This window comes from Chelon labrosus (genome assembly GCF_963514085.1).
Source record: "Chelon labrosus genome assembly, chromosome: 11".
Lineage (NCBI taxonomy): Eukaryota > Metazoa > Chordata > Actinopteri > Mugiliformes > Mugilidae > Chelon > Chelon labrosus.
This window is the reverse complement of record NC_140344.1, coordinates 26,052,150-26,075,415: the sequence shown is the minus strand read 5'-3', so window position 1 is coordinate 26,075,415 and position 23,266 is coordinate 26,052,150. Positions and strand designations below refer to the sequence as shown.

Here is a 23,266-nt window from a genome sequence, read left to right as displayed (position 1 = left end):
AAACCTCTCCATGGCCTGGTCTAGATTATTTAGGCGCCAATGCATCCACGAGAGCTAAGGTTTTAGAAGATTTTTAGAAAAGTTCAAGAATGTTTTGTAGATCCTCACTCACCAAGATTTGGGTCTGGGACAAAAGAAATCCTTCACATTCACCAGCAGAATTTTCTCTTGCCCCTTTGAGCATTTAGGCTTGAGTCCTCCATCCCAGCCCATCCACTGGGGAGCAAGTTATTATTGTCACTTCCCGATTCCCCGCTGTCCTGAGCCCGGCGCTTTCATGTGTGTAGTGACAGGGCGAGAACCTATACAACAGCAAACATCAAAGCTCTACATATTCACATTCACATCCAGTCCACTCCACGAGCACCGACTGAAAATTTAATTATAAAGGGCAGCTCGAGATTTCAGAGATCAGAAGGGAAGAGGCCTCCAGTCAGAGGTCAGCGTTGCCTCTTTTTCTATCCGTACCAGGTTGAGGGAATGAGCGCATTATCTGCAAACCAAAAAAAATAAATGTGTGAATAAGGTGTATTTGCAATGCAGAAATCCATGTAATTATAAATGCAGCGTAAAAGTGAGAGAATAAAATATCACGTTTGTGATCTTAAGGACAAAATAGGTTGAAAAAAAACTGTGCAAACTGTGAGATTTGAAAAAAAGTATTTTAAAGCTGTTTGTTTTTCAAAAAGCAGGACGCAGAAGCAGATGGAGTATGTCGACCAGTTTTATTGAATACATTGTAAGGCTGCAGGCTGGAGATGAGGGAGTGTGGCCGGCAGGTGGCTCGTTGGTTTAACTGAACAGGTTTTGGTGTCGGTTCAGGAGGCTTTAATCCAGTTTGTTGAATCACAGGCAAAACAAAGACGTGATACATAAACTTTCAAAGAGCTCACCCTGACCACTTTGGTGACTGAATGTAGCCCGGGTAGATATACTCCAGTGGTAGATTGGTAGACAGTGGACGGATTAATTAACCTTAGGGCCATGACACGCCAAGCTGATTGATGGACAGCTGTTTGTCATCTATGGCTCTAATTTTTGTGATGTGTCCTGCACTGGTTGGACCCCTGTTTGCGTCTTTTTCGGCCGATTCACCAGGTTGGAATCAGCTTAGAGAGATCTCTATGATTGATCGAGAAGCGTGAGAAGAGAAACAGAAGCGACGAAAGTAATCAGAATGATGAAGTTCAAAGGGAACACACAGAAAGCTCTGATTTTTCACCTTTATCTCATCTGAAACATAGACTGTAAAAATAAATGGACGCCATGTCTCCAACATGAGCTTCCTCCAAACTCAATGGTGTTTGCAATTAATTAATACTGCGCTCTGCTCTACACCTTTTTTCTTTTACTACTCTTCCGGAGCGGTTGTCAATGGCAACTTGTCAATGTCGCATCCTGCTTTTATAGCTTCAAATAACTCAAACTTCTCATATAAAAATTGACATTGAACATGCATTAGTATTATATTAACCACCTGGAATTTATAGAAACCATCCTTGAAAAAAAAAAATGTATTTGATGTTTAGTGTTTTAGTTGGGCCCAAGTCCCATCCACTAACATGGAGGGGGTGGAGCTTACGATCTATACTGCTGCCAGCCACCAGGGGGAGCTCCACAGGCTTTGGCTTCACTTTTGAGGAGCTGTCATGTCGTCCATTCATTCTACAGTCTATGATCTGCACATTCAAAATTCCCCAGGTCATTTTTGCAACATGACTGAATATTTTTCCGATTCTGAGGTTGTGGACGAACCATAGCAGTAGCAAATTACAGGTAAACAAGCCGACCGCGGCGGGTGCGCGCGGTGCTCAGAGATTACATCATCCAGGTCAGAAGACATCATCCGGAGTCTGTAGGTCAATCTACAGACCCCGGATGATGATAAAAGGTAACAATATTGGTGAAATGAACGAGTTTCACGGCAGATAATGCGTTATTTAGAGGCTGCATTTCGGTGCCCCAGTCACTCCCACTATATGGATATACGTAAACAATTGTACTTTATGCCAGAAATAAGGTCCAGGTTGTAAAAAACAGTAGTTCCTCTTTAAGTGTGCAGGCAGAAGAAAGACACAAAGAGACACAAACATAGAACGAACAGTAGACGAACAAGAAACACTCGGAAACTAAGAGGATACACAGCCTGGACTATCACAGTCGCACCAAAACTGAGACTCTCATTTAAATATCTGGATATCTTATATGAAACTGCTCATTCTTTGTAAAATATATAAAGGAGCTCGACATAAAAAAAATGCAGCGTTTTTCACCTTGGTTACAGACACAAACAAAAGCGGAAGTGTTATCAGAAAACTCCCCCCGTACAAGGCTGGAGTTTTCACTCCGTCTTTCTTTACCTTTCTATTTCTATTCTCCACAGATTTAGATAAGGCCATTCATGCTTTTGCTGCATCTCATTGCAGCGCTCTCTGTTCCTATTTCCTGCCTAAGTTTAAAGTCACTTCACTTGGGATGCAGCAGGCGGGATTGGAGCTGCTGCCAAACAAAGAGGCCGTAATATTCTCGGAGCGATTTAAAGTGACAAAAAGGGAGGTTTGTGCGTCACGTCATGAAAATGTTCAGAGATTGTCAAAAGTCTTTGCAGCTTATACATTCCACATGAAATAAATTCCTATAACATGTATTAGAGTAGTCTTTTATAACTTAATAGCACTGCTTGGATATGGCAGCAGCAAAATATAGATCAAGTCGTGAGGGGAACATAGAAAGACATTTTTTTTTTCTCTTGTACAAGGTGAAGGAAGCCTTCACGAAGCATGTCAACCCTGTTACCCCTGCTGAAGGCCACTGCAGCTGAAGTGTGTTGGTTTTAATATGAAAGCTTTGTCAAACTCCTCAACCAAGAATAGCTGAATTCTTTTCATTCCTTTGCTGCTTTTCAGTTCACGCAACTCGCTGGAGCTCAGAGGCTGCGGCAGATTTTTTTTTTTTTTCACCTTTTAATACATCAGCCTTGGACAGAATAGTCACGCTGCTTTCTGTGGTTTCTGCAGGATGTAAAAATATATAGAGCCACTTATTCTGACAAAATCTTTTTTTGTGTGTGTGTTTTTTTTTAATTTTTCTATTTTACATCCACGTTGAGTTATTTTCTGACAATGAGGCCTGGGTACATGGTTTGAAGGACACTTGAAAGTTCCTAGCAGATGTGTAGCGCTCGCAGATCTTCACAAATACGTCAGTTGTTTCTTTTTCATCATGTTTAGCTAAAGAAATCACACAATAAGTTCTCTGTTCAAACTATTTGACCAAAAAAAAGGTCACGCATTCCAATATTTTGTTGGACCGCCTTTAGCTTTGATTACATCACACATTCTCTGTGGCTTTGTTTCGATAAGCTTCTCCAATGTCACCAGATTTATTTCCATCCAGTGTTATGCATTCATTTTTCACCAAGATCTTGTATTGATGATGGGAGAGTCTGACCACTGCACAAAGCCTTCTCCAGGACATCCCAAAGATTCTCAATGGGGTTAAGGTCTGGACTCTGTGGTGGCCAATCCATGTGTGAAAATGATGTCTCATGCTCCCTGAAACACTCTTTCACAATCTGAGCCCCATGAATCCTGGCATTGTCATCTTGGAATATGATCCATTGATGGAATAACCTGGTCATTCAGTATATTCAGGTAGTCAGCTGACCTCATTCTTTGGACACATAATGTTGCTGAACCTAGACCTGAGCAACTGCAGCAACCCCAGATCATAGCACTGCCCCCACAGGCTTGTACAGTAGGCACTAGGCATGATGGGTGCATCACTTCATCTGCCTCTCTTCTTACCCTGATGGTTCTCCACTATCCTTCCAGTCTTTAATAATGCGTTGGACAGTTCTTAACCCAGTTTTAGTAGTCTCTACAATCTCCTTAGATGTTTTCTCTGCTTGATGCATGCCAGTGATTTGACCCTTCTCAAACAGACTAACATCTTTTCCTTGATGTGTCTTTAGACATGGTTGTTTAAGAAATGAGAAGCTACTCATTGCATCATCACCCATGCAGTAATTATCCAATGGGAGGCTCCTACCTATTTGCTTAATTAAATCCAAGTGTATATTGACTTATATGTGCTTAAAGCATCATGTCGACTAGTCACTGATCAAGTGACAATAACAACATGGACGCCTCCAAGAAGACAGGTGAGGAGTCCAGTGAGTCGTTGCAGCAAACGAGCAGTGGTTCATCAAGTGTGTGGAAATACTTCACTAAAGCTGTCTGTTCTCAGCGTATGTATTCAGATCAAGAATATACTTTCTAGTACGTTTTTATCAGTGACGTCATCGGCGACAAGTCGGTGTCGACTTGGCTTTCATCGCATAACGGTCGACTTTGAGAAATCTGAACTCGTGCAACCCCCCACTGCACAGACATAAATAAATTAAAGCACATCTCATTAAAATGTCAAACTTTTCTAACAGGTTACTGAAACACGTTTGTGCAGCTTCCAAACAGAAGGAGCCTCTACGCTACTCTGCAGCTCATTATCTTAGTCTGCTGTCAATTATACTTGAATTTAATCTTATTTAATACTATTTTCGATGCTTTTCTCCACTGATCTACTCCAGTGTAGTTCTCGAGTACTTTGTGAGTATTCCAACCTTTTCCCGACACATGACCTCAGACAGGAGAAAGAAAAGAACTGACCTTCGGAGTTTAAAACTTCAAATTCTTTCTTCCTTTTCGGGTAAAGACAATTTCACTTGAGTTGCATTGTTGTTTGTATTCTCTAATATCTCCCTCTCTCTCCTCCCCCCCCCCCCCCCCCCCCCCGGTTTTGTCCTCTCAAATCACCTGAAACAGCAGTGTGTTATATTATAGACTCCCCCACATGTCAGGAGTTGTATCACCCAGATGACCATATTGGGGAAATAAAAATCAACAAAAATTAAGCTCCGAGTTGGGGTTTGGAGGTTTTTCGGATGTCAGCAGCAGGATGTTAGCAGCGGAACAGACGTCCTCCCGGGAGGTTTTTATGATTGTTAAAGCAGCTGCTTGTCTGTCAGTGTCCTCCCTCCGTTTCTGCTGCCTCTGCACCACCTGTGACTGTGAGCTCTCCTACGTCCACACAAAAACACTTCAGGAGGACGCACAGACCTGAACGCAAACACACACACAAAAAAAACCCACCTCTGTCTTTCTGACTTTGTCTTTTTTTCTACGTCCTGCACACACTCACACACAGACGATGGCCAGATGCTGCCATCGCTCCCGCCCTCCCCCTCCTTCAGCTGCTCCTCCCTCGGCAGCAGGTAAGCGCTCGTCCTCCTGCTGCAGACGTTTTTGTCTGAGTTGGACCACCGGAGAGTTTGAGTCCTGGACAAAAGCCAGTGCACGCAAACACACGGTCGTGCAGAGGCACTGGGGGAGCCCCGTCCTGCTTTCGTAGCGGCTGCTGTTAAATTTATAAAGATGCTAGATGCATTGGTGTGTGTTCTCCGCCCCTGTAAAGATCGGTTTATGTAGAAATTATCTTTATGTGTGAAAGAGAAGGTGCCAGATGTGTGCAGTCAGTAGTCAGTCAGAAGACGTCAGATGTTTATTGATAAGTCCTCCAAAATTTGTAAGAAAGATTTTCTTCATGTTAAGAGTGTTTTAGATGAAATTAAAGCTTCACTTTACAAGATTAATATTGATACAAGCCTTCGGGGCAACACAACATAAGATCCCATCAAAACTTAACAGTTTTTCAGAGACTGTGGTAGGTGTATGGTTATGTGTGCAGATTATGTCCCAACTATGTCCCCCACTGAGGAGTTTGGTATCTGAAAATCTCTGTGACCTACTGATGAGATTATTATTTATAGAAAAGCTTGACTCTAATGTTGGGATCAGGACTTTTCTGGGAAGTACCCAATGAAAAAGGCCTATAAACCGATCAGCCACAACATTAAAACCACTGACAGGAGAAGTAAATCACATCGACCATCTTGTGACAATCCAGTGTTCTGCTGGGAAACTTCTGGACCTGGCATTCATTGGTGTAGATGTTACTTAGACATGTAGCACCCACCTAGACCAGACCAGGCACACCCACCCCATAGCAATGACACTCCTTGATGGCAACAGCCATCCTCAGCAGGACGCAGCCTGACACAGACACACACACAAAAACACTTTAGGAACAACTAAAAAAAAAACATGAAGAACAGCACAAGGTGTTGACCTGGCCTCCAAATTCACTAGATCCTAAACTGATCAAGTATCTGTGGGATGATCCACAGAGGCCCCTCCCCTCAAAGGCCCCCCACTAACAACATTCTGTTACCAGACACCACAGGACACCCTCACAAGGCCCATGTCCATTCTCTGATGAGTTACCACAAAGCAGACGTACACAATATTAGGAAGATGGTCATAATGTTATGCCTGATCAGTGTAAAATGTCTGTGTAACCGAAACAATTGCTTCTCAGTCATCCAGGTCACTGTCGATCTAAAACAAACCTAAAGCAAAAGCAACTGGACAAGTTTCTCCACTCACCCAAGTTGCCTCTTCAGTTCTGAAACAACAGCTGCTTGTTAGAATGAATATTTTGACCGTTGGACTCGTAGCGACCGCACAGAGCGAAGCCTCAGATGAAGGTAGTAGACATGGACAGGACCAGCAGACAGGCTGACGGAGGCTTCAGTTGTGGCGCCCTGGACTCAGAGAATGTGGGCAAACACATCGTTGGACGAGAGCAGCGATGCTGAAACTGAGAGTGAAGGGATTTTGGCAGCGTTGGAAGAGATAACCCTAAGCTGTAGAAATAGTCCAAATTGAACATGGAGGGATAGAGACAGAATGTGTGAGCCGATTCCTTCTTATTGAGCTCTTGAATAAGGTTCATTTAGTGCAGTTTAATGCAGAACGACAATGAAGGGAGCTGCCTTTAAACGTACTGTTTCAAAGGAAATCAATCAAGACAACATGCACCATTTAATAGCATCAAATATTAGATGCAAAACTTGGAAATACCTAATGCTGGAAATACTTAACCAGTCAGAAACTTTATTTTTGTAGAAGTTATTTGAGGTCTTCTTTGATTTTAGCGGGACTTTTGACCTATACCACCACCAAACACAAAGTTTTTGACTTTGCAAACCTCATAAATAATCTGCATAAACATCACCATCCGCATCATATTCCTGGGTAACTGAATGTGCAGCTCTCCGGTTATAAAAGTCTGAATGCTGCATGTGGGTGGGTATACTTGTGGTGGTATTAATTATAAAAACGCTCATGTTTCTCAGCATTGAAGTGTCTCCGTGGCAGATATTTTTTTGAACAGTCATCTGCTTCTGCTTTCTCCACCAGCCCTCCTCGTCTCGCTTCTTCTGCTAAACTCTCTGCAGAGACGGTTTAAGCCAACACATCCGTGATTAGAGGAAGAATTAGCAGCCAATTACAGTCAGACAGACTCGGGCCCGTGGATGTGGAAGCTTGAAGGTTGCTGGAACAAATTTTAACGCCGGGTTTCACACAGAAAATAGCTTTTCATACAACACTGTAGCATGATATTACTACTTCTACCTCTTCTCTTGTACGTCGCTTCTGTTTTGCTCCCGTCCCAGTATGTCTGAGGAAGTATTTCAAACAACGGATAAAACACAGCAGTGATCCTACAAACACCCAGCTCCATTCCTTGAATTAATGAAGGCTTTTCCACGTTTCAGTCTAGCTCACAGCGCGACCTTTGCTCTCAGAGTGGCGAAGATCAGCAGATGGTCTCTTGGCAACTACCAAAGGAAGTCAAGGGTGCAAACAAACAGATTGAGTTTGATTTACTCGGTGAAAGGACTAATGCTTCACTGTCACCCGCATCTCCATCAGCTATTTTGGGAGCTGCCTGTTCAGATGTTCATTAGTTAAGTCATTCGAGCTAGTCAGGATGATGATTGGCTTGGATCCTCTTAAGGCACATGTCAAGTTTTATGAGTCTATTATATTAAAAAGCAAAGGAAATGAAAAATTAGGATCAGACGTTTGGACATTGAGTTGAAAAGCTATTCTCATTTTAGTTCAGGGGCCACATACAGCTCAATGAATCTCAAGCAGGCTGGACCATAATAATAGCATATCAACCTATAAATAACGAAAACTCCAAAGGTTTCCCATTGTTTAAGCGCAAAGAGGTACATTATGGAAATGTTTAATCAGCTATCCTTTTATAAAACATTTTATGAACAACCTGAAATTTCTAATGAAAAAAAAAGCAAATTGCTGCTATCTGCGGTTTGGTTCTGGGTCTCATGCTGCATTCCAGAAAACTGGGAAAATTTCCAACCTCCTACTAGGACAAGTGCTCTGGAATGCCACTTGAAGTCAGAGGTCCTACTAGTGAAGTCGGAGAAAATCAATCTAACCCGACTTCACAAGATGTAGCAGCCTGACGTCACAGAACAATGGCAGCGCCCACGGACATGCACACCGTGAATGTTAAAACATAATTTACTAGACTACAAAATGCATTTATCTGTTTTTATTTTTGGTCGTACTAGATATCGTCCTATTACACAACATGACTTTTGCGTGAAGATATGTCGCTTTAATCTCTCTGCATAAAGTTGAAGATGAAGTGTAGCCTCACGTAACGTAACAAAACAACAACAAACAAGTCTGACAAAAAAGAGAGGAGGTTTGCTGAGCCTCTACCATTAAAAAAGTTTTGGGAGACCTCAATTTCGATTATTGTCAGTAACTTCGGAAACAAAACAAATATTATCTTATCGCAGTCGGCCATGTTTTTTGTTTATGTTCAACTTCGTCCTCCCGGAACGCTTTGAGGTCGCATCTAGTTCACTCCGACGTCCCAGCTTTCCGGAATGCGGCATCAGTGTTGTGATATGACTAAAAAAACAGTGCAACCTCTAGTGGAAAACTTGGGAATAGCAGCTACTTTTATTGAAAAATTGTAGCTTCTATGTATTTTTTACACTTTGCAAAATCATCCCGCGGGCCAGAGTGGACCCTCTTGCGGACCGGTTTTGGCCCACAGGCCAGCTGTTTGACTCCCCCTGTTCTGCTAGCATGCTAGTGGTTCTGTGAGACTGCAACATAGACTGTATATAAACATGGACAATGCGTCCCCACTTCCTTGCACTGGCCAAACGGTCCAAGAGTGTTTAATTAATACTGCACTCAGCTCTACCTCCACCGGTTACAAGGAAATGTTGGATTATACACTTATTTTTGTTGGTATGGCAACTGGTAGTCATCACGATATCACATCCTGCGTCTGTAGCGTCAAATAAATTTAACTCTTGACACTTGAACATACATAAGCATTATATTAATTCAATTCAATTCAATTTTATTTATATAGCATCAATAACAATACAATCGTCTCGAGACGCTTTACAAAACCCGGCCTGAAACCCCCAGAGCAAGCCTGAAGGCGACGGTGGCAAGGAAAAACTTGCCAGCCGGGTACAGACAGAAGAATAACAGCTACCCACAATGACAGAGACCATCCTTAAAATCGCCGTTTAGTGTTTTAATTTGGACCAGGTCCCATCCACTAACATGGAGCTTATGATCTATACTGCAGCCAGCCACCAGGGGGAGCTCTAGTTGCTTTAGCTGTGGAGGAGCTGTTCTGTCGCCCGTCTTTATACAGTCTATGGACCGTACGGTATAACAGGCTACATATAAATATTCATTGCTGCCTGACAGAGGAAGATGTCTTTTATCCACATTGACTTGGAAGTTTCCATCCTCCAACAAGATTCGAATGGAGCGCCACTGTTGGCTCCAGGGGTGCTCTCAGCTAAATGGTGATGTCAGCGTGCTAATGGGGTAACAGTGACAAAGCGGTTTACTTTGTTATCATCCAGTTTAGCGTGCTGGCATGCTTGCATTTGCTAAAACACAAAGAGACCTCATTATTATTTGAAGATAATTAGTCAAGAGCTAAAACACGCTAGAGATATATAAAAAAAAAAGGATCACCAAAGTTATTTCATCTCATCTGGGGATCATGAATGTCTTTCAAATTTGCAGTGCCACAGTAATCCCTCATGCAGTTTTTAAGATTTGTCTTTAAAAATCTGCTGCATGAGGAGATCCATGTGTCTAGGATTCATCTTCTGGGCACCTTACGTTTATTTTATTTATTATATATATATTTCAAAAGCAATTGTCTGCTTGTCACACATGATAACTTATTGCACATTCAGTTGTCTGAGTCGTGGTGATATGTAGAGAAGAGCAAAGACGTACACTGACGTCATGTGCAAGCAGAATCTGTGCATGAATAACCAGACTGTTGAGACGTCCTAATCTTATCTGGCATGGACAGCAAGTACACTGCTGGTTAAAATCACTCAGTGTTTATAAAGTTTGACAAACCTTCTAGATGCCACCCGTAGGGCTCTTAAAGAGCGGTTTTAAAGCTCAGTGTGGTGTCTCTGGTCGTCGCCATCTTGGGAGTGTCCGACTCCACCTAACCTAACACAGCCTAACTCCCAGCTAATTCAAAAATGGGCAAAAATGTATGCCCTTAATCATGCATAAATAATAAATATACTAAAATTCAGTGTAAAAATTATCTATATAGACCCAAACTGTGTTTTGGCTGCTTATTTCTGCTGTAAACGTTTGGAGCCAGCCTCAAGTGGCCATTTCTGGAACTTTTAGCACTTCCGCTTCGGTTTAACTTTTCAGCCCAAAAGATTGCGGACTGGTTAAAACAAGCTGGACGTCTTTCTAGCTACACATCAGCTGCTTTTGGTGCTCCTAGCTTTGCAATCGAGAGCTAGGCAGGAGGCAGGACTCGCCCCCATGCCTGGTTATATTTTAGCTTCACTTCTTGGGGAGCTGTCATGTTGCCCAGCTTTATGTACATTTCCCCACAATGATTTTGTCTTGGACAGCATCACAGTACAGTATATACCACACCATTTGTCATGATCATGCCTGATTTTGGTTTCCTCACGTCTCGTTTCTATCTGCAGGTCATGGGACGAGTTCCACGATTGCGCTAACGTGGCGATGGCCGGCTGTCCAGACGAAGCGGCGGCTGTCTGGGAGTCTCTCCGCCAGGAATCCAAGAAGATGCAGTTCTCCGGAAACCTTTACGACATGTGCTCCAACCGCGACCTCCACGCGGCGCCCTCTCCGAACCAGGAGGAGATCAACCAGGAGTCTCTAAGAGGGCACGCCGATCACCTGGCGGGCAGCCTCCACCTTCTCCTGCTCCTGTCTCCTCTGCTACTGCTCTTGCTGTTTTGGATATAACTCCCCCCTCAAAGAAATGGGACTAGTGTGAATAGATTAAAAACTTTGTGTATTTTTATTTTTTTCCCCCCTTCTACACGACCATAGACTTTCCACTCCTCCTTCTTCTTCCTCTGCTCTGCCAGGGGCTGAATATTTCTAACTGCATGTTGCGAGGCCCGACAGTCTTTTTGATAATGTATCTCTAAACTGCCTGTGCCGTTTCATGCATATTCTCTGCCTTTTAATTAGCCTTTCTGTTTGAAACACACACACACACACACAAATCCATCCAGAGACACACAGCCACTGTACAAACAGGCCTGCAAACACATACATAGTTAAACAGATGCGTACAGCGGCCTCATGTCATCTGTCTCTCCTTCTAAATCTATCTAGTATGAGCTTGCATGTGTTGGTTTCGGGCGAGAGTCTGTCTCCGTGTCTGTATATAAGAGAGATGTAATAAAAAGAAGTCCTGTTTGATAGAAGTTGAAGTGGTGAAGAGGCCAGATGCCCCAACCAGTTCCAGTTAAACTCCCTGATTAATGGGCTTCACTTGATCGACCATCTGATAAATGGAAAAATCCAACATTTCTCGCTAAGGCTCAGAGTCTCTGTTAGGTCTCCAGTGGATTGACACTAAAAAAAAAAATAAAAAGTTCTAATCTCTGAACATTGCCAATGTCAAAACTCACATAGCTCCATCCGCAGCTTCTATCTGCTGCTATAACAACTTGTGGCGCTAACTTTCCAGTTGCATGCCACTAAAGATCTGCAGAAGAAGAGGGCGCACTGAGATCATGTTGCTGATGATGGAAATTAGACACTTGTCTTCAAATTTGAAAGTTCTCGCCCCAGATCTGATTGGTGTACTATTTTCATTTAGGCGCCATCTTTGAGTCCGGCATCCACTTCTCCTGAATACACCCAAAAAAATCACTTGCATATTGTAACAATGGAGGCTGGCTTGACTCATTTTGTGCGACAGTTTTTAAAGATGCAATTCGGTTTCTTTGAAGTGGGGTTGTACTTATTCACTTGCCACTTTGAAGAAGCAGACATGAGTAAGCTAATGCAAGGACCACCTTAGTTTAAGCGTACACTATATTTTGAATATTACTGCTTACGCTGCACAGCACAAGTTTTTGGTGTGGTGTACCTCTGTGTAAGTTTTTCAACACATCTATTCATAAGTCATAAAATAGCACCAACAAACCAGTGGATAGCGGAAACTGCTGCCCCGCAACGTTCATGTTCTGCTAGGTTAAATTGCTGTTTTTGTCAATGGAGTCTGGTGGCAGGAGAGCGATGGCTAAGATAGCATAGATCAATATAACGGCTTCAGTTACCTATTGGAAATCGTCCGTCTAATGGCGTGGTAATAATAAGAATAATAGAATAATAATAAATAATATTCTAAATATAGCTCACATTTAACTTGATTGTTTTACGTGGCTAAAAAATAAATAGACTTAGCTGCAGAGTAGTTCATTGCTAAGCTTTGTGCCAATACTCCTATCTGCTTCTGTAAAACTGGCATGAGTAATGGCACAGACGCTAAAACAAAGCCCACCTTAGTTTAAGTGTGCGCCATATTTCGAATATTATTACTGCTGTACCGTGGTCATCAGATTAACCTTTTCTAACGGGAAGCTAAAGCTATATCTTCTCAGACACCAGACTCCATTGACTAAAGCAGTAATTTTACGCTGCACGTAAAAGTTTTTTTTAACACATCTATTCATAAAACAGCACAAATAAACCGACAGATTGATGAAACTGTATCCCTGCGACGTTCATGTTCTGCTAGGTTAAATTTCGGTTTTTCTCAATGGAGTCTGGTGGTGGGGGGGAGAGAGACGGCTAAGAGAGCATAGATCAATATAACGGCTTCAGTTACCCATTGGAAATGGTCCGTCTAATGGCACGGTAAAGCAGTAATAATATTCTAAATATAGCTCACATTTAACTCGATTGTTTTAGGTGGCTAATACTCCTGTCTGCTTCTCCAAACTGACCGCCCATCAGTTGATGGCTGTAGGTAATACTTGGCCCATAGATCCTCAGACAAACCTCCTTCATATTCCGTTCGTTAACTATTCTCTGTCCGTGTAGTTGGATGTGACAGCTCCTTAGTAACTCCAGTCAGGAAGAGGATCCTGGTTTAATATTGTGTACAAATACTCCCGTCATTTGGGGAATCGCTAGAAAAAGAACCAAAAGATACCATGATTAACATCTCATCTCCAAAGACGTGAACCATTGGTTGCTTTAAAATCGTAAGCCTCATAGCATAATTGGAAAACAAGCACATTGGTATTTTTTTTATTGAAGTTATTAAAGCGGCCAAAAAAAGCTCAAGTTTATTTGTTCAGGCAAACACACTCATTGGGCAGCCACACAAGCTTCACCCAGGGAGCAGTTTGGTGGTTTAGTACCTGGGCAATTCACCTGTGGTTGCTGAGGAGATCCAAACCAATGTCCCTACAGCCCTAAGTCTACGTGTCTAACCACTAATCCCAAACTCACTCTCAGAGTCCATAGATTCATTCATTCATTCATCTTCTGTAACTGCTTGTCCTGTGAGAGGTCACAAGGGGGCTGGAGCCTATCCCAGCTGTCATCGGGCTAGAGGCAGGGTACAGCCTGGACAGGACACTAGTCTATCTAAGTCCATAGATTTTGTAGCTAATATGCATACAGCGCTGTAAACTGGCTTTTATTTTACTGGTTTCTTTGCTTCAGATTAAATGAGCACTAGCTTTGATAAACATCATCTAAGGGAATACGAGAGTCATCAAACTGACAACGACTGCTCCATCAATTTCAATACATACTACCGAACATTACTGTCGCACCAGATGATCGTTCAGGACCGAAACCCTGACTGATTAAAAACCATGAAGGAACATCTGCAGAGCTGCAGACTGATGGATACGAGCAGCTCTCAAATTAGTCTTGTGGATTTTTAAAAAGATTCGACTGACACATGAATGAAAATATCAGCTTTATCAACTTTTAATAACTTCTAGTAATTTCCTTGTTGTAAAGAAAAGCGTCTCCTGCAGCAGCCTGAGCTCTGAGCTGAAGTGCACCGGGCTTGTTTTTTTCATCTGGTGCTTGCCCAGGTATGAAACCCTCCGAGGGTCCTCCTTGGCAGCCCGCGTCGTAGCCCTACAGTACGGGACCAGCGTGTTCTCCAGTCGTAATCACAGCCCCGCTCACATTGCCAACCGGATTTCATGCTCCTGGAGTCGTAGCTTGGCCCTGCAGGCCCCGACGAAACTGCTTGTTATTCTAAATGGTTGCAGGTAACAGTTGTTTCTGTCTGGCGCCGGATCAGAAACACTATCAGATTAGAGACAGACAGAGAGAGATGAGCACACCTGGAAAACAAACACAGTTGCGCCTAGCTGAAGATTGGATCCACTTCTCTAGCAGCGAGTGCGTCTTACACAGGAGGGCTTTAGGATGTGTGTTGTTTTTTTTTCCCTTTTCTTTCTTCGCAGAAAAATGAAATAGAATAAAATAAAATCAAAGCCGGGGCTGACTTTAAAAGCCAAGTTTTGCAGAAGCAGAAAATTCTCAAAGGCCGCGGCGGTGCGCGCTAACTTCAGGAGAGGAAGGAAATAAATAAAAATGTGTTTAGACGAAGAGATCCAGAGAGAGATGTGTTTCACCTCAAGAGCTGAAAGAGCCCGTCTACCTTCGCCACGGGCAAGTTTGTTAAACAGACCTACAGGGTTGAGCCGAGAGTCATTTAGTTTAAATGTCAAAAAGCAGTCTTCTAAAGCTTTGTTTTCATGTCACACAGAAGCTGAACAGAAATAAACTTTTTTTATTACCCCGGTTGATATAGGATCCGTTTGACAGAAAAATAAAATCAAAGCGGAGAAGAACTCCAATCAGCCCAAAGCTTCTTCCTCTTCTTTTTCTTTTTACATAAGGGACTTCACCCAGAGATGTGCTTGAATGGTTTAAAGAGGCTGCTGTAGTTTTGAACTTTAATTAAACTGACAGAATTAGCAATTAGAGGCCTCGGCGGCTGATTCACCAAGGTGCAGCAATTTCAGAAGTCTCTCCACGGAGCACAGATGAGATACTAAATCTGAGTAAAAACCAGAAACACGAGGCTGCACAGGGCGGGTGTGTTTTTGTATGAATCCACACCGACAGCGCAGCGAGATGAGTCATTACGAGCTCGCGTTGTTTTATGGGAATAGAAGTAGTTCAATTTCTGCGCAGAGTTTGCTCCAAAACACAGAGGAAAAACTCATGAAATCTCTGTTATGAGAAGTTATGCCGTATGAACAAATCCGATTTCAGAGTTGGTTTTCAATAACACCGCGGTGTAAATGTAACGTTATTGATCGGAGCAGAGCGGGGGGAATTATTTTCCAGCGTTGCATTTGAGGCATTTGTACATCTCTCCTCCGCCTCCGGCAGCGGCTCGGCGCTCTGACAAATAACTTCAATTGGGACAGAAATGACGGCGGGAGAAAGAGAAACCATCAGAAACACCAATATATCATTGTCCCGTTAGTGGAACAGTGCATCTGGAGTTATTACCGTGAACAAATGGCGGCGACAACAAAGATGTTTCCATTTGTTTCTTTTATTTCTTTTTTTTTTTTTTAGGGGTGGGACTCGATTAAAAAAAAATCTAATTAATTAGAGGCTTTGTAATTGATTAATCTCGATTAATCGCATTTTAATCGCATAACAATATTTGCCCCAAAACGCAACATTTTTTAAATTTAAATGGATTTTAGTCGACGACTGAATCAAATAATAGACAGAGACATGTTAAATTGTTAACTCAAGCTCTTTTGATGTCTGGAAAAAATGCATTTAATCGCATTTCAATTCAAAACAGTAGAAAAAGAAGGAAAATACTGAACAGACCTAAAGTTAAAGTGCCATTTTAAGCACTTTAAGTACATTTTTAGAACATTATTGACTTTAAAAAGACTGGTAAAAAAAAAAGAAAAAAGTCTGTGCTGCCGACACGTTTTGTCCGTACTCGGACCGGGAATGCTAGCGCTAACAGCTCTGGCACTGCAACATGCTTTGCATTTAGATGGCAGCTAGGGTTGAAGTGCTTTGGTGGTATGCAAACTCTTTTTTTTGCATAATTTGAACAAATCTCCGCTTTCATCAAGGCTTCCATCAGGTAGTTTTTTTAAATAAAATTTGTCTTCCATCAGTCCTAGCAATGCGCTTTCATCCGATTCCTCCATTTTGGTAGCCCTTAGCCGAGCTCTGACGTGTGCACCAGTGTAATCGGTGTACCAGGAAATCGTGCACTGACAAAAGTTCCACGTTGTTTGGAACGTAAACTGCGATTAAATGTGCAAATTTTTTTGTAATTAATTAATCGTAATTACCGCGTTAAAGTCCCACCCTTACTTTTTTTATGTATCAAACATGAATCCCTCCTGATCTTTAATTTATTTATTTATAGCATTTAACAATCAGACTTTATATGGCATCTGAGTGGAGACTACTTTGACCTGCAGAAACGCTCACCATCCACTTGACATGTTATTGCAGCCAACAGGGAAAAGCAACCAAAAGCCATCAACTTACTTACATTAGTGTCTTATTTTTAAGATTTATTTCTCATCAAAGACAAATAAAAACCTGCCGAGCACCAAATGCACTTTGTTATTAGGCTTGTTTTAAAGCAGCTGACGTAGATTTTTCCATTTATTTTTATTTTTTTTATGGTGAAGCTGAATTCCACACAATTGTAAGGCCAACAGATGCATATCATATCCCCCATAGGAGCCTTATTTTCTCACTGCTGCCAACACTTTTACGCTAGTTTTAAGGAAACTCATCAAGTCATTGGGAGATTTTAAAGTGCGCACATATCACAATTAGCCCGAGCTGCCACAGTCTGCCAACTTGCCATTTTGCTAACATTACCTGATTGTGTGTTTTTTTTTGAGATTCTCATTCTCTTTTGATTTGAAAACCACCGGAGCTTAACGAATCTGGGGATTTCATCAACGTGATTAAAAACACAAAAATGGAGCTGCCTGCCAGAGTTAAATATGCTTCAAGTAAAAAAAAAAAAACCCTCAATATTTCAATATTTTTATACAAACATTTCTCTCAGTTTTGTGCTTCAGAGACAAGCAGTTATCTTTGCTCGTCGGTGTGTCATTAGCTAAAATGCAGAGTAGAGGGTGACAGCTTCCTCCTCTGTGCTAATCCTCTTAGCAATGCTCTCAGTTGTTTACAGTGGTTTTAAACTGAGAAGAGCTGCTCAGCGACACTTATTTGCTTTCTTTTCTAGACTTAGATGAGAAGCTGTGTAACAAAGGAGATGCAGGCATATTTTCTGGACATCAGACACATTAACAGAGAGAGAATTATTGGCATTTATGAATAAAAATGGCTTGAAACTACAGCGGAAAGCAAAAAGAACCCAATTAAACAAATCAAAATGTATATATACTTGTGCATTTATAGATTCTTTTTAAAAAACGTATAATTCATTCATATATGTGAGTTGCAAAGGTGTGTGAACCCTTGTTTTCGGTATCATGTGTGCAGCAGAAACGGCAGCCAAATGTTTCCGGTAACTGCTGATCTGCCGTCTACAGCGTCTTGGAGGAATCTTGCTCGTTTCTCAGTAAAGAACAACTTCGGTTCCGAGATATTGGTGGGTTTCCTCACATAAATTGCTTGCTTTGCATCCTTCCACAAGAAGAGAGGCCTTTAGCTGCTTAGAAGTTACCCTTGAATCCTTTGTGACCTCTCAGACTATTATGCGTTCTTCTTTTGGAGTGATCTTTGTTGGTGGTCGTCTTAAATCTCCTCGATTTGTTCTCAATCTGTCTGACTGTGGATTTGTTGATTCCAAACTCTTTAGAGATGGTTTTGTAACCTTTTCCAGCCCAAAGAGCAACAACAACTCTCAGTCAGAGCTCGCCGGACAGCTCCTTTGTCTGTGCCATCAGATTTTCTATTTAACAACATGAGACGCTGAACGCCGTCTGATTGGGAACGCTTCTAAACAGATGGATACCAGTTCGGCCTTGAAATCTTAGAGGTGCAACTACATTTGCAACTCACTGATATGTAATATTGGCTCATTTTCCTGAATAAACAAATACACAAGTATATTATTTCAGTTTAATGTGTTTGACTGGGTTCTCTTTGCCTACTGTCAGGACTTGTGTGAAAATCCGCCGATGTTTTGAGTAATTTTTAAGCAGAAAGCACTTTATATAAATATATAATGCCTGTTTTGGAAGCTGCTTTCTGCCCCCAAGATCCCTAGTTTTGTGCGACTCTTCGACTCCCTGAATCTCTACAACAAAGGTGGTGTTAATCTTTTAATCTTTTAAGAGATTTTCATACTAGAGCAAGGAGACAGATAGACAGCTCTCATCCAGACACCAGATTCACACCTCATTCTTTTTTTTTTTGGGAGTGTTTTCAGACTCATACGTCAAACTTCCTTCCTGTTTTAATTACTGATAAGATAAAAAAGAAATTACAGGAGAGTGAAAACTTCTGAAAGTACAAGATAAGAATGGCAGGGACCCACGTACGCCTAGTTCGAGGAAGGCAATGATAGAATTTCATCTTTTCCCCATAAATTTATCACTAATGCAGAAGAGAATATTCAAACGAATCTAAACGTCTTCATTAAAACATCACCCCACATTAACTCACTTCTAAATGCGGAGAGTCAAGTGACTTGTTTCGTGACCAGAAACCCACTGACTGACAATGAGCTAAGTCACATCACTGTGTATAGTGTGGATACAGCTATTGATATCAATGTATATAGCGGTTTCATGTGTAAATAGACAGTCATATATGCCTGGCAAGTGCTTCTTTTAAAGCTTTAACGTTTTCTGTTTCACACCTTATCTACGTTATTCCTCTCCCTATGAAATCGTAGAGCCGTGACACACCGAGGCCACGTGGAGGAGTCGGTGTAGATTTTGGAGGCTGACACTGGTCAGACCCATGATGGCGGCATTTCAGACGATTCAGCGGTCAGAGAGATCACTCTGACTGGGAGTTAAGCTTGATTCAGGCGAGTCCAGGTCATGCAGATGCTGAACGTTATGTGCCCGCTGGCCGTTGGCTGTAGTCTTTGTGCAACTTGTCGGTCCAGCAACACAAGGCAACAGTCGCCTTTGTCGTGGGACACCTGGTCGGTTGGATAGTGGTGTATCAGGTTCTTTTTAGAGGAGACAGACTCTGACTTCAAGTCAGGTGTGAAAGCTAGCTATACCAAAATCAGGAAGTGTTTCACTAATGAAGATACATGGGAGAAGGATTGTCCTCTTGTGGGTGCCACGTCCCACGTACCCACGTACATCTGGACGCAGACATAGATGGAGATGTGCTGTGTTCATAGGAGAGTCCAGCTCAGTCCAACTTGAATCAAACTGCCCAAATTGGGACAATAAAGACTTTCTAATCTAATCTAGACTGTATATAAATATGGACAAGGCATCCCCACTTCCTTGCATTGGTTAAACTGACGCTATTTTCCCGGGGATATGGTGCAAATTTAGAGCCAGAGTCTGCACAATACGAGCGTGTTTCCGTTTAATTAATACCAGTTACAAGGAAATGTTGGAGGTGGAGCTTATGACCTATACTGCAGCCAGCCACCAGGGGGAGCTCTACTCGCTTTGGCTTCACTTTAGAGGAGCCGTTCCGCCGTCTGTCTTTATACAGTGTATGTCTGTGATGAAGCCACAACCATTTGAACTGAAATAGTTTCAGCTGTATTTATAAAGCGCCAACAACAATCAGATTTGTTTTCAAGAAGAGCCTGAACCCCTTAGAGTGAGCACTGAGGAAAAACTCCCTTTTAACAGGAAAAACCTGAAGCACAAGCCAGGTCATGTGGAGAGACCCTTTTTCTGGATGCCCAGGGATGGCATACAGTTTATTTTTTGGTTTTCTGTTTCTAACTTGCTTGTGTTGTCCTCAGTTCATGCCAAGTAGGAGCAGGGTTTTGAGGTTTAAATGTGAAAGAAGACGAAAAAAATGGTTCATCTGGTTTAATTTAAGACATTGGGGCAAATCTGTTTTGTCTAATGCGTGAGACAAACAACTAAATGAATCGTCTTGAAAATCCTTCCTGCAAAGCTTTTTCACACAGACTGATGAAATTTGGTTCCACATGGCGAGGAATAACGTGCATAGGCCCGAGTAGAACACGCATACTGTGTTATTTAAATTAACGAAAACTACATCGTGTCACGCTCTGAGTTCCACCCAATCAGACAGACGCACAGTAAATATATATAAAAAAAAATGTACGAAGATATTTAACTTGATCGTCCTTTTTCTCACTGTTGTGTTTGTTTTCCGTGTTTGCGGCTGTGTGTCGGTGTGCGAGAGAGGAGGGAGGGATCAGATATCTCACTGTGGTATAAACTAGCTTGTTGAATCAATCATTTATCCGCACGACACGCTTCACTGTCGCTGATTAAACTGAACCTTCTTCTTGTCGTGTCACTCCCTGGCCTTGTTTGTTTGTAGAGACGGAGTCGTTGCATCCGTTTGTGTGACAGAGACAGAACAGCAGGACTAAGAGCAGCGTGCCCTGGCGCATACATACATTAAAAGTCCTATTCGAAGCTGAGATTTAAATAAATAAATAAATAAAAACCGCTCATGTGTCAAAGCTGTTGCTGCTGCGGGCTTTGAATCAAACAGAATGGAGAGATACGAACATCTGGGATCACGGATGATGGATGAACTTTTCCAGGGACGAAAGCTAAAAGAAAAAAACAGTGAAGTTCTGTGCACGTCCTTATCACTTCGCTGCATTTTACCGTGGACAGTAACCAACGATTTTACTGTGCACCAGAGAGTCTGTTCAAACGATGCAGACGTGTAGTTTTCTGCTTTCAAAAGGATCTTTATGAAGTCTTTCTGTATTTGTCCTTGACTGTCTGTCTGTCTTATTTACATCTGCTTGTCTTCCTTTTTCTTTGCCCTTTACATCTCGCCACTCTGCTCTTCTTACAGGTATTTTTTTTTTTTTATTCCATCCGTATGTAGTAGGTTTTGCTACCTTTATAGAAAATCCCTAAACTGGTGCTGACTGACTAATTGTTCATGTTATTTTCTAACATTAAAGCTAATCTTGATGATAAACTGTAAGGAAAAGTCACCGAATAAAAATTCTACATCGAGCGCCCACTCTCATGGCTTTTTTCAACATTGTTAAAGGTTGCACGCTTCCGAGTGTTTTGTGACCGGGTCTTGTAAGCTGTATTTGTAGTAGTACTCTCAAATTTTCTACCATTTAGACCGCGTCCTTGCAGCAGACATTACTTCCACGAGTGTTTGTCCTTAATCGTTCAGCGTGAACACGAGGCCAAGTGTGGAAGATCATCAGTGTCAAAACTGTTTGCAAAAGCACGGTCATTTTTATTTTTTTTAAAAGAAATTATCCACAAGTTGACACTGGAGAACGAGGCTTGAATGTGCGGTTTGGAAGAACAGTTTAACACTTTATATCTCGCTGCATTCACAAGGAAAAAAAGAAATTGGAGACTTTCTCTCATTATTACAAAATAAAGTGTCCAGTTTGTTTCTAATAAGTAAGTGGAGTACAAGAAATATAAATGGTGCTTGTGCTATCAGAATGTCTCGTTTCCATAGTAACACTGTACTTCCTGTTTCTTCTAAAAGCTTACATTTGTTTGCACCAAGGGACAACTTTTCTGGACATAGAAATAAGAGCTAATGCTAGAATGCAGTTCCTCAAATGTCCACTTCCATTGACTGTATATAAATATGGACAATGCGTCCCAACTCCCTTGCATTGGCCAAACTGATGCTATATTCCTGTGGATACGGGCGGCGCCATCTTGCGACTTTGGAAGCAGAGTGTGCGCTGTACGGTCCGAGAGTGGAGCCACGTGGAGCTGCGACATCGATGCCCCGCCCACACTTCTACCAGACTCCCTCATTTTCGTTTAAATAACAGTACGCTCTGCTCTACCTTCACCAGTTACAAAGAAATGTTGGATTATACACTGTACTTAATTATTTAGTCATTTTTTTCCCAGCTCTCACGGCCCTACGGGACTGCTTCGCGGAGCGGTTGGCATGGCAACTCGTAGTCTTCATGATGTCACATCCTGTTTTTATATAACGTCAAATAACTAATGCACCGGTTTTACATTAACTACCTAAAAGAACTGAACCCATCCTTGAAAAAAAATGTCTGATGTGTATTTTAGTGTTTTAGTTCGGTCCCATCCACTAACATGGAGGAGGCGGAGCTTATGGCCTATATTGCAGCCAGCCACCAGGGGGAGCTCTACTTTCTTTGGCTTCACTTTTGAGGAGCTGTACTGTCTTTACACATTCTATGGGCTATCCCCATAGATGTTAGTGGTTTAAGGTTTCCCAACAAAAAGGGTGGGATCCAAGCGCAGGGCACCCAAGGAGGCAGGTCTTGATTTAAAGTCACTTGACAAACAAAAGGCGTTGCTGTGGCCTGGCAGGGTAAAGCCAATAAAAAGCTAAAAGGAGTCAAATATACAGAGAACCAGGGAACACTAGAAAATACCAGCTAGGAACAGGAAGACACACAAGCAAGGACATTAATCATCAATAGACAAACTGGCAAAAGAAATAGTATGAAACTAAATAGGGAGGAGCTAACAATCACTCAGGCAGGAAAACAACACAAGGGTAGGAAGCAAAGCTACAAAAGTTTGATTCCGAAGTACGAACTCGGATGGCTTGGAACAGTGAAAGGCATTCTGGGATACCTGTCTGTACCAAGTCCACGCAAATTACCTTACACTTCTGGGCATTTGGACGGTACTTGGGCAACGCCTGATGACCCTTCACCGGTCCACAAGAACACAAGTACAGACATGAAGGCGTATTGATAAACCAATCAAACACTAGAACTATAAATCCTCACGCTCCATGTTGAAATGTCATTTACAGCCTAGTACAAAAGCAGTTACGGTCTCTTTAGCTAATTTAATCATTCACTAACAAGACCGCAACCTCAGTAGGTAAAAGGA

General features: G+C 42.0%; 1 protein-coding gene across 1 annotated transcript in view; it reads left to right on the top strand.

Annotated features, from left to right (window-relative positions):
• Positions 1 to 11,936, top strand: part of nrn1la (neuritin 1-like a) — an 80,264-nt gene extending 68,328 nt beyond the window's left edge. Inside the window, exon 3 of the mRNA XM_084555616.1 lies at positions 10,958 to 11,936. Within this exon, the coding sequence (XP_084411742.1) occupies positions 10,958 to 11,240 (283 nt within the window). The 3' untranslated portion in view covers positions 11,241 to 11,936. The remainder of the gene's footprint in view (positions 1 to 10,957) is intronic.
• The last annotated feature ends 11,330 nt before the right edge of the window (positions 11,937 to 23,266 follow it).